Raw genomic sequence first — 13,081 nt, forward strand, 5'->3', positions numbered from 1 at the left:
GAAATAATCCATCAAATACCATGGACCAAAAAAAAAAAAAAAAAAAAAGAAACAAAAGAAAAATCTCCAGGAAAAAAAAGTTAAGACATAGAAATACGTGACTTAAGTGACAGAAAATTCAACGTTGCAGTTCTGAAAAAAACTCAACAAGATGCAAGGAAACTCAGATCGGTGGTGTTAATGAACTCAGAAATAAAATCAATGAACATAATAAACACTTTATCAAAGAGACTGAATTGTTTTCAAAGAACCACATCAAAATGTTGGAGCTGTAGAACTCAACAAAAGAGATAAAGAATGAAATAGTGAGCTTAGGAAATAGAGCTGACCAGATGAAGGAAAGAATTAGTGATATCGAAGATAGGACTCTGGAAATAATGATGATGGAAGAAGTGAGAGACTTCAGAGTTAAAAAATAAAATAAAATAATTCTACAAGAACTATCTGACTCCATTATTGTCAGGCAATAGAAGAATAATGGGTATAACAGAAGGAGACGAGAGGGAGAATGTCCCAGAAACCATATTGAAACAAATAGTTGATGAGAATTTCCCAAACCTATGGAAAGCGCTTGATCCTCAAATCCAAAAAGCAAATGGAACACCTAATTATCTTGTTCCTAAAAGGCCTTCTCCAAGGCATATTATATTGAAACTGTCAAAAATTCATGAAGAGAAAAGAATTCACAAGGCAGCCAGGGAAAAGAAGATACTGTAACCTACAAATAAAAGCCTACTAGATTATCACCAGATTGTTTAACAGAAACCCTACAGGCTAGGAAGGAGTGGAATCAAATATTCAAACTATCGAAAGAGAGAAATTTTCCAGCCAAGAATAATACATCCAGCAAAGTTATCCTTTGGATATGAAGGGGTATAAAGACTTTCCAGACATACAGATGCTAAGGGCAATTTTCCACCACAAAGCCTGTGTTCCAGGAAATGCTTAAGGGGTTATTCTAACCAAAAAACAAAAGACAAAAAGATACAAAACTTTGAGTAAGATGATCAACAAATAGAAGCAGGAAATAGCAAATGCTACTCAAATACAGCACTGTACACTTCAATATATAATAACATAAAGGGTACAGGGATATAAAAATGAGAGAGAGAGAGAGAGAGAAGGAGAGAGAGAGAGAGAGAGAGAGGAGAAGGGAAGGAGAAGGAGAAGGAGAAGAGAAGGAGAAGGAGAAGTAGAAGGAGAAGGAGAATGATAAGGAGAAGGAGAAGGAGAAGGAGAAGGAGAAGGAGGAGAAGGAGAAGGAGGGAGATGGCGCAATTTGCCCAAAGCAGTATCAGATTTAATGCAATCTCCATCAAATCCTATGGCGTTTTTTAAAGAATAGAACAAAAAATCATCAGAAGGAATCACAAAAGACACCTGACATAGCCCAAGCAATCCTGAATAAAAGAACAAGGCCAGAGGTATTACACTCCCTGACTTCAATTTAATACTACAAAGTGACAATAATCAAAACAGTTGTGGTTTGGCAGAAAAGCAACACACAGACCAATGGAATAGAATTGAGAACCCAGATAGAGTATATATATCTGGGTTCTCTCTCTCTCTCGTTCGCTCTCTCTCTCTCTCCTTCCCTCTCTCTCTCTCTCTCTCTCTCTCTATATATATATATATATATATATATATATATATATATATATTATATATACACACACCCATACCACACCTATCACATATCAGCAGATAATTTTTCACAAAGGAGCCAAAAACATACAATGAATAAAAAAAAAAAATCCTCTTCAATAAATGGTCCTGGGGAAATTGGAAAACCATGTGCAAAAGAATTAAATTAGAGTGCTATTCGTCACTGAACACCAAAATTAATCCAAAAGGGATCAAAAACCTAAATGTAAGACCTGAAACAATAAATTACAATAGAAGAAAGCATAGGTACCCCAACTTATGGACCTTGGGTTTAGAGTGGATTTTACAAATTTGATCTCAAAGGCAAGGAAATTAAAGTAAAATAAATAAACGGGATTACATCAAACTAAAAATCTTATATACAGCATAATAAACCATCAACAAACAAAGAGGAAATGAACTGAATAGGAGAAGATATTTGCAAACAACACCTTCAAAAAGGGGCTAACATACAAATATATAAAGAACTTGTACAACTCAACAACAAAATAACAAACAATCCAGTTCAAAAAATGGGCAGAACGACCTGAACAGACACTTCTTCCAAGAAGACATACTAATGTCCAACAGATACATGAAAAAATGCTCAACTTCACTAGCTATTAGGGAAATGCAAATCAAAACCACAATGAGGTACCATTTCATACCTATAAGAATGACTATTATCAACAACACAAATAATAACAAGTGTTGGAGAGGCTGTGGAGAAAAAGGAACCCTGATACACAGCAGTGTATGTAACAATGTAAATTGGTACAGCCACTATGGAAAACAGTATGGGGGTTCCTCAAAAAATTAAGAATACAATTACCATATGACCCAGCTATCCCTCTCCTGGGTATCTACCCAAAAAAGAAAAAGTGAAAACATTTATCTGTAAAGATATTTGTACACTGGTGTTCATTACAGCATTATTTATGGTGACCAAGACATGGTAACAACCAAAGTATCCTGACAGATAATTGCATAAAGAAGATGTGGTACATATATACAATGGAATATTACTTGACCATAAGAAAAGTTGGAATGCTGCCATTTGTGACAACGTGGATGGATATTTACATTATCATGCTAAGCAAAATAAATCAGAAAAAATTGAGAACCATATGATTTCAACTCATATGTGGGATATAAAACTAAAAGCAACAAACAAACAAAACAAACAAACAAAATCTCATAGACACAGACAACAATTTAGTGGTTTACCAGAGGGTCAGAAGGGAAGGAAGGAGGTGGTAGAAGAGGGAAAAGAGGGTCCAGTATATGGTAATGGAAGGAGAACCACATATTTATCCAATCATCTATTGAAGGACACTTGGGTTTAACCACTTTTATAATTCCATGGTATGACTATGCCTTGATATATTTATCCATTCTCCTACCCATAGGCTTTAGTTTGTTTCAGATTTGGAATGAAATTCTTGTATCTGTCTCATTCAGTAGAACCTGATAATTTCTCAAATAGACATACCTGAAAATAGAATTGCTGAGTTGGGGGGGTATGCCTTAGCGTTGCGTAGCACACGTACTCTGTATTTGTAAAATAAGTTAAAAAACTATGTACCAAAAAAAAGCTTGTTTTTTAATATATTCTAACAATTACCAGGCTAATTTTATTCCTCATCTAGTCAAGAATTTAAAGCATTAGTAACTGTGGTTTTTATATATGGAGAGATATATCACCAGTACTCAATTAGCTACATACTTATTTTATAATAAAAAAAAAAATTTAGCTAGAACACTTATTAGTGCCCTACCAACATAATTCTTAATAAGTTAAAAAATCTCTATACTGAACTTTAGATAACATGTTTAACTATACATACAAGGATATATTTGTCTGGCTTAGATTAATAAAACATTTGAAATACAGACTGCCTGAAGCTGTTGTGTTTTAAGGTGCTAATTACTTTGCCATGTATTAATTACTTACTCTGAATCTTCCAATTATATTGAAACACCATCCTTCATTCAGACAGTTGTTGCTGAACAGTCTGCAGTGGTCAATTACTTTCTCACAGTTTTTTCCAGTAAATCTTGGCATACAACTGCAAATACATCAGTGTAAACAAGAAAAAGTTGCAAATTAAATATTTTCACAAAAGTCTATTAACAGTCTGCCACAAATAATAACACTTTGTTTAAATTACATACAACACATATTATTATGTTATATTTTCAATGATTAATTTGTCCATGCATACTTATGTTCTTAGCAAAGGAGAAAAAGATTTATATATTTAGAGAGAATGAGAGTAAACTACATTTTCATTGAATGGTCTTTATATTATCTTTTGAGACTTTAAGTGTAAATCAACTTTGGTCTAAATGGATATTTAAAAAGAAAATATAGGTTTTAGAAAACTGTTGGAGTAAATGAGACCATTATTGAAAGGTGAAAAGAAAAACAGAGACAGATTAGATTTTTAATTTCTAGGAGCAGTATTAGACACTGATGATATGGTATCAGGAGTTGATGACACATGAATTTCAGACCGTGTAGACTTACCATGGACAATAATAGTAGTCATGTTTGGACTAATTACAGAGTTTTGTTTGTTGTCATTTTTATATTTTTTATAAAGCAATGTTGTAGTATAAGTGCCTGACAGAAAGGTTTTCTGACTGTAATGCAAGTGCCTGCTATTAAGATTTGAATGTTGAGGCATGCATTCCAAAGACATGCATCTGGAATAAACATATCGGCAGCTTTAAGACAGCTATCAGCCACACCACCAGATGAGTGGCCTCCACTACGCATGAAGTTTCCCTTTTACAAAGCCCTGGTAACCTAGATAACAGACCACTTGAATGACCCTGCTTTTCCTCTTCCTACTCCTTAATTCCTGCTCTTATGTTTTAAATTCACTAAATTCTAATTTTTGAGACCCTAGTCGCCCCACTCTAGACTTTAATAAAGGCAGAACCCCAGGTCGGTGATCTCTCTCTCTCTCTCTCTCTCTACTTGCTACCTGGCTGCCTGGCCCTCGGGGGTGCGATTTATTCTCCAGGACCTGGGAGTAATAAGCCTTGTTTCCTCAAGTTCTCTGATATAAGTGCAACTCATCATTATAACAAGAACCACAAAACTTAGGCCACAACATTGCTCCAGTTGAAGAAATGTCTGTGGAGGCAGCAGGGCCCAGGGGAGAGTCCCAGGCATTCCTAGCCGGAGGAAGACAGGAAACGAACTTGGGTTCTGCTCTACTGCATTTCATTAACTGCAATCAATAAGGTGCTGGAGAACACATACTGGTGTTTTGGCTTCCTTTGCCCTCACTCGCATTAATTTGTGAGAAATATTCCTGGATGTTAAATCACATTTAGTAAACCAAATGGGGTACTAAATTCAATGACAGTGGTTCTCTCTAAAGTAAACACCAGAGAATTAAGACCCAGAATCATACTTCTTAAGACTAAGCTGTTACAAGCTGATTTAATAATGAGTCAATTACATCATATGTTCATAATTTAAAATTTCTTATAAGAATACAGGATATTTTATTAAAGAAGAAATCAAAAGCTATGTTGACACAGTTCAACTGAAATAGCATCAGTAAAACACTTGTAATTTCCTGTTGTTCAAGGCACCATTTTTGCACTTTCATCTTGTAGAATTGAATCATTCTTTTGTTTATATCAGTAATAACCATCCTTTTTTTCCCCTCTTCAGCACCTACTATATGCCAGCCACTAGGCTAATTACTTTTACACAATTTTATTATTTCCCAATATTTATAAACCTTCTATGAGATATATTTTTACCACTATGTTATAAATGAAGAAACATAATCTGAGAACTTAAGTTAATTGCTTTGTTCAAATCACTAGTTTTAGAGCTCTTATTAAAATTAATTACAATCTAATTTTTAAATGTATTGTACTCTGATATTCATTGATAAACCTGTTAAGATATATTTACCTAATTTGTTTCATTCTGAGGACCTAACCAGAGATCTAGAAATCATTCCAAATACCACTTTGTTCTGAAAAGTATCACTAATCCCCTTTCATATTTGGGGTAGGGAGTGGCAGGAAGAAGGGGGCACTAGAATATGCTAAAACTTTGGCTATCATGTCTCAATTTTCTTTTAGAGTGGGAATGAATTAAATTGGCCAAGATTAGCTAAGGACATGTGTGGTACTTGGATTTATATTTTTCTGGAGTTGGTTTCCAAAAAGGAGGGTCAGTATAATGAATCAAATGAAGAATTGATATTAGTCATTAGTGAGATCAGATCAACAGGTTGCTGAATGAAATTAGGCAGCAACAACGCTGAAAAAGATGTTTCTAAACAAAGCAGGGTTTATTGATCATTTAAAAATTGGGCCAAAGTATTAACATTTTCATTACATACTAAGGAAGAACACCATCTGTGACACAGGCCCAGGGAAATTTAACTCAAAGGCAGAGGAAACACATAATTAGAAAATCATCCTGTTGTGTTACAGGCTATCAGTCCTCCATGCCTCAGAGACTCCTATTCATGGTTTGAAATCTAAAAGAAGCTCCTGAATCTTATCCACAAGGAAAATGACATGCTATCAACCCAGCCTGCAGTCAGGGAAACAGGAGACTTAAATAGTGTTCTTGCCACTGAAGAATTTAAACCAAAGAAAACAAAAAACAAAGGAAAAAGAAAACAAATTCTGCAACAACATGGACCTTTTGAGAAATTTTGCAGAACAACTACAAAAGAACACCTACAATTTTCACTCAGTAAAGATGAGACATTTATGAAGGAAAAATATCTAGAAGAAGAGAAAAATTTCAAACACTATCAACATTTAGACTCAATAAGTTAAACATATATAATTTTTATGAAATAAAACATCAAAGTTTATATGGTAAAATAATATGTAAAAAAGGAAGGTGACTTAGTGGCGAACAAAATTTAAGTGGAGTCAAATGAGTTAAGAAAGGAATATTTTGAAATAAAAGTAGATTAAAATAATATATATCCAATATGAACAATAAAGTCAGAATTATCACTTCACCACCCTCCATAATATATGTATATATATAAAAACAGTGAACAATTTACTACAGTGTACAATACTGCAGAAAGTTGAGGAAAAAGAAAATATAAAAATGAACATTTAAAACACAGTGATTGAGAATGCTTGAAAAGATTGATAAGAACAAAGATATATCTTAAAGGAACTGGTCCTATAAATATCAGAGCCCAATAAATTCTATAGCTAAATTTTGGCAATTTAAAAAATTTCATACTTTTTAAATTTAATTTTTCTACTCTTTCTTAATTTATATGTCAAACTTAATAAAATAAACTGCAATAGTCTAATTCATTACCTATGACATTAAAATAAATGTAAATATTAAACAGAAGTGATTTTTTCCAAAAGTTTTTTTGCCCCCCAGGACACTTGCAGTACCCAATATTTTTATATTAAATGAAGACTTAGTGTAAAATTACATTGACTACATTTCACAGCAAAAGAAAAGTACTACGATTAACAACGTCAGTCATTAATTTAAAGATCATGTGACATTCTTCTTGAATGTGTAATTAAGAAGCCATAATAGAGAATACAGATATACAAAAATATAGATTCAAAAGAGAATATGAGGAAAAATAAAGGCTGATAACATTAGATATTCATATGTATAAATATGCTAAAAAGTTTTTTTCAAAACATAAATTGCCAAAATTGAATGAAAATAAGGATCACTAAATAAAACAAAACATTTGGTGGGAACTAACTCAAAAAGATGCTTGACTTAGTCATTTATATAACATAATAATTAAAATATCTATGAAAGGGATGATTCTCACGCTATTTAAGTACTGATACTAAGAAAATTTATACTAGTTACCTATTAATTATAACAAAATTAGAACTTTGATGCAAAAGCCTCAAAAATACAACAACATATTAATAGTTACCCAGATATCATCTCATTATCAGTTTAGATTTACCTTTGTTAGTACATGTGCATGTATGTGTATGCATGTGTGCACATACACACAGATTTTTTTACACCTTCCCCTTTTCTTCATATTCCCATTTTGAGGTTCCCATTCTAGTCAATTTTATATTTAATAAGAATATTTATTTTCTTCACATAGACTCACTAGATGATAGGTTTTCTCAATCTTTGTATGCATATAAATATTTCTCTCAATAACCAATATATAGTAGTCAGACATAATATTTTAGGGAGATAATGTTTTCTCTCAGTAGTCTATAGAGGCTCTGCACTGCTTAACAGTATTAATAGATTATAAATACTATTTCACTGTCTTGAAGCTACCCATATTACAAATAAACAATGTGATGCCACTCTGATTATTTTTTCATTTGTAGGTAAATTGTCTTTTCAGCCTTGAAGCTTGATAGATATTTCTCTATCCATCAACCTAGCTTGGACAGAGAGCCTTTTTAAATATGCAGACTGAGTTATTTCTCCAACTCAGAGAAATATTCTACAACTTGATTAATTACTGTTTTTCCTCCTTATGTTCTTTTTACTCATTTTAGAGCTGCTATCATTCACAGATTTCCTTGATCTATTCTCCAAGATACACAACTTTCTTCATCATGATTCATTAACTAATTCATCCATTAAGCCCTCAACAAATACTTCTTGACTTCCTACTGTATTTATTTTTCTAGGCATATTTCAGTAAACAAATTCCTTTCCCTCATGAGGTTCATCTTTTAGTGGAGAGGACAGGATAAAGTGGATAAGTGGTTGCTATTTTTCCAAAGTTTTCCAGACTCAAATTACTAATTCCTAAAACCAGAATAATTTAGGGTGAGAGTCCTATATGCACATGAAGATGAAAGCACATCCTCATTTCTTTATTTTTTTCCTTTACTTCAAAATACTTCTTCATTAAAATATTTTAGATTTCCATAATTTGAAGCGCCATTTCCCTTGTAATTTTTCAACTAAATTGTTTCACTGAAAAGTATGTCTTCTAGCTGTAGTCTTGGAATATAGGTATGTGTATGTGATCTCTTCTTGAATTTCTAATTATTTTGACTATAGTTATCTAACTTAAGTTGTCCTATCTTCCAGAGACTCTCAGACCTTCAAGTTGTATTCATTTTATTTTAACTCATTTTTCTCACTTCATTTTCTGGCCCCTCTTGCATGGGACATTTTTCTTTGCTAACTCATCAGGTCTTAGGGCTTGTTTCTACAGTGTCCTAAGTGGGGCATCTTTCAGCGAATGGAAGGCCAACTGGGCCAAGAAAGTTAAAGCAGTGGGGCTACCAGTCCTCTCCTTAGGGCCAGGGACCTGGCCTCCTCCTTGATATCACTGAGAATACTCCCACGCTCTACAGCGGAGAAGCTTCAGTTCTTAAATTCGGAACTTAGTTGATTCTTTCCGGCAACAGGAACAAAAAATGCTAAGGGTGCTGACGTTGACCTACCCTCAAATAGTCAAAGTATTTATACTGATTAAGTGTTCACTATTCTCTGGTTATTGTTCTGGTGTTCCCTTATGTTAATTTACAAATGTTTGCCTAGCTCACAGAGCAAGAAAAATCTGCAAACAGTTCTTCTATTAAGATAGTCAGAGAGGCTAAGACCTAACATCTTAGCTGCTCAACGTGTCCAACAGCCATTTTTGTCAAAGGAGTCAGTACATATGAGGATGGGAAAAAATACCTTTTAGATCAACATGTTCGTTTGAGAGGCAAAGTATATAGTTATACTTTTGTACGAAACTATTCTTTTATAATAAACATGAATGTATTAAGAAACAAGGAATATTTTTGTGAGACTGGAGGGTAAGAGGGGCCTAAATAATGGTGACAGAACTGTTTAAAGTGTCATTTTTAGTGGTAAAAGGGAGATTATATATAGAAAAGCAGAGAGGGGACCTGAAAAGATACACAGAAGGGAAGAAAATAAAGATAATGAAAATAAAATAAGTGGAAAAGCAAGGAGAAAAGACATTTTTATTCTCTTCTTTTTTTACCCTAGAAATTATCTCTTATAACTACCTTAAATATCTATTATTGGGTTGCAATTTGCTAACTGGGGCAATCTTTATCGAAGAATTAGCTTTATTTCTTTGATAGAGTATCCCAAACTTTGTTCAATGACCTATGGAATACATGCAGCTGATTTTAATGAGAAGTGTCAGGCTCTGTTGGGGACACAGCATTTAATAAAACAGAGTAATGACAACAATACCAAAGCAAAATTTCATCACTAGCACTTTAAGAAATACAGTAGTTCATATAATACAGAAATACTGTATTACGAGTATTTTTAAGTATAGAGACTTCACCAAAAAAATGAAAATCAGTGAAACTAAATATGTAGTATATTTTAAATATAATTTAAAAATATTATTCAAAATATCAAGAATACCCTAAATTTAATAAAATTAAAAATTAAATGTGCAATGTCATTAAAATATAAATGATTGGTGGGAAATTATTAAAGTAATGTATTAAAATAATGAAATAACCACTCCATAATACAAACAAAAAGTGGAAATTGAAATGGAAGTAAACTTGATTTTTTTTTAAAAAGCTAGCTTCAAAGATAATATGTCAACAGTGCCAGTTTGGGATAGGGAGTATAGTCTTACTTAAAATTTTCCAGCTCTGAAATAGCTCTTTCAAATTATGTACTATTCTAGGAAACGAAAATGAGATAGTTATAAAGTAACTCCAAATAGTTTTCCCTGACTCTGTTATCTCGAAATACTCCCATGGGTTGTTTGAAAACTTGACAGAGGTTTTCGGTATTTTTTTTTCCCCCCAGGGCTTGAACAATTCTAAGTGAGGTAACTTTTTATCTTAAAGAAAGCATTTCTTTAAGTAGTTCACTTTTGCCTTTTTTTAAATTATTTTTATTGCGTATAAATGGGGATTCTGATGAAGAATTACTTCTATCAATTTCAACACTGTCATGTACCCATTACACTTCTTAGAAAAAAGCATTTGAAGTAAACAAGAACTTATCCTTACAACAGAAGCTTTGCAATACAACTATATGCTTACTCACTGTCACTTGTATGGTGATAGGTAAATGTCTAGGCTTAAAGACTACTCATTTCATCAATTTATATTTTTTGCATAAATTGAGCAACTGAGTCTGGATCTCAAGACATTAAGATTCTCAAGACATTAATGATTCATATTTCATAGTTCTTTAAATCTTAAAATAATATTAATGGACAAAAAGATCTGCATTTTTGGTAGTTTACATTAGCATGATACACTTCAATTCTAGAACACAGAGTTTCTAAATTGAAAAATACTCAAATACAAAATTCTCTACTGTAATGTATGCTATAATATGAGAGAGGGAGAAAATTGTAAACCCATAAAAATATAATGACAGATAGTGATAAGTAGTATAAAAATAAACAAATAAAATAGGTTAAAATGGAGAGAATAACTGAGAAGAGGTATTTTAGGAATGTTTGTCAAGATTGACAAGAAAGATATCTTTGAGAAAATGCTTACCTGAACAAAACCCTGAATGAAATGAACATCAAGTTATTGTAGTTTCTGGGGAAAATGTTATTCAGATAAGAGACAACAAAGACAGGCTTGAAGCAGCAGATGCTTGATCTATTCATGAAACATCTCAAAGACCAAAGTCGCAGAAGTTGCATAACCAAAGGGAAAGTACAGTGGAGAGATAAGCAGGAGCAAAATATGGCTAGTCAGAGAAGCATTTTAAATATTTTAACTTAAATGTTATGGGAACAAACCCATTGAATGGTAGTGGATGGGAATAACATGATTTTAAAACACATACACTCTCTTGTGTGGAAAACAGATGATAAGGAACAAACCATTTCAAATTTGTTTTATCTGTAGCTTTTTTACTATATAAGATGACTACAACTCTGTCTTCTAGTTGCTCTGGCCAAAAACTATAGGCCGAAAACTATATGTAACTTTTTTTTGTTTTGTTTTTAATCCTATCCAGTATATCCTTATAGGGTAGTACCTTATACTGGATTATCTTATCAAACCCACATATATATATATCTTATATTTATCTGATATTTATATTTATCTGTAATCCAACCTCTTCTTACCATGTCCTTTCTCTCATCCTGGTCCAAATCACTATCTTATCCCATCTAGATTACTATATTAGCTTCTAACAAATCTCTGCATATACATAGGCATCTCTACAGTTTCTTTTCAACACAACAGCTAAAGCATCATTTTTAAATGTAGGTTAATATCACTCATTTGTCAACAACACTGCAATACTTCCTATTTTACTTAAGAGTAAAATTAAAAGGTATTAAAATGGTCTGCGTGGTCTGCAACAGCTCTGATCTCCAGTTTCCTATCCTTGTGCTTTCTACCCCTTGCTTTCTTCAGACCAGTTACACGGTCACATTACCATGACCCAAATAGCACAGGGATTTTGCATTAGATGCTCTCTCGGCCTTTGACATTCTTCCCTTAGATAGCTGCACTTCCATCACTGCACTTAAATTGCTGCCCACATATTAGCTTTCTCAATGAGGCTTTTGTTCACTATTATACATATACTAATCTTTACAAATGGGAAACATTGCCCATTGCATTAGTAAATATTAGAATAGATAAGTGTGCATGTCTCTGCATGTGTGCCTTTGTGTGTGTGTGTGTGTGTGTGTGAGAGAGAGAGAGAGAGAGAGAAAGAGAGAGAGAGAGAGAGAGAGAGAGAGAGAGAGAGAGAGAGAGAGAGAGAGAGAGAGAGAGAGAACGCACGCGCAATATTAGGAGTGTGGTCAATGATAGTCTTAAAAAGCCCTTGTGTGTTCTTGTGGTACAAACACTTCCCACTCTGGTGTATAGTGAAGAACACAGAATCCTGTATGTCAGGTCATAATGTTTTTCCCTCCACTATCTCTGTGTCTCCATCAGACAGGTGCTCAGGGACTCTAGAAAGCCTCATCAGAGCTGCATTCTGCAGTGCCCTGGACATTACTGCTCATAGAGATGAGTGGGGCCCACAGAGTCCTGCAGCTTCAGCATCACCCTTGCAGGAGCTTCTGAGTGCTATCCATTGAGCCCTGTGAACTCCTGATAATCCCTCACACCCCTAAGTTAATGCCAACAATTGCAGGTGCCCCACTATGAGCTACCTTCAAGGCTATCATGGTTAACCACTTACCACAATTTACCTCAGATACCCAAGAAGCCAAAGGCTCCCAGGTCATTCAACACCTTGTGAATCTTTACACTCAATTAATTTTGTACACAGTTTTCATTTAGATTGTAATCTCTTAAGTGGTGGCTATTCTCCGTCCCTTATCCCCCACATTTCAGGATCTGACTATTAGGTAGGTGTCCTCCTGTTTTCTCACTGTGGCTTCAAAGTCAGTTCCTGTCTTCCTCCTTAAATAAGTCTCAGTTATTAAGTCACACTGCACAGTATCTCCTCCTATTGTATTCATAGCTGACCCTC

The 13,081-nt window shown here is 33.7% G+C and overlaps 1 protein-coding gene across 1 annotated transcript in view; it reads right to left on the minus strand.

The window, feature by feature from the left end:
• EYS (eyes shut homolog) overlaps positions 1-13,081 on the minus strand; it is a 136,792-nt gene that overhangs the window by 36,833 nt on the left and 86,878 nt on the right. The window contains 1 exon segment of the mRNA XM_033103634.1: positions 3,599-3,713. Within this exon segment, the coding sequence (XP_032959525.1) occupies positions 3,599-3,713 (115 nt within the window).

This window comes from Rhinolophus ferrumequinum, chromosome 3, assembly GCF_004115265.2.
Source record: "Rhinolophus ferrumequinum isolate MPI-CBG mRhiFer1 chromosome 3, mRhiFer1_v1.p, whole genome shotgun sequence".
NCBI classification, from domain to species: Eukaryota; Metazoa; Chordata; class Mammalia; order Chiroptera; family Rhinolophidae; genus Rhinolophus; species Rhinolophus ferrumequinum.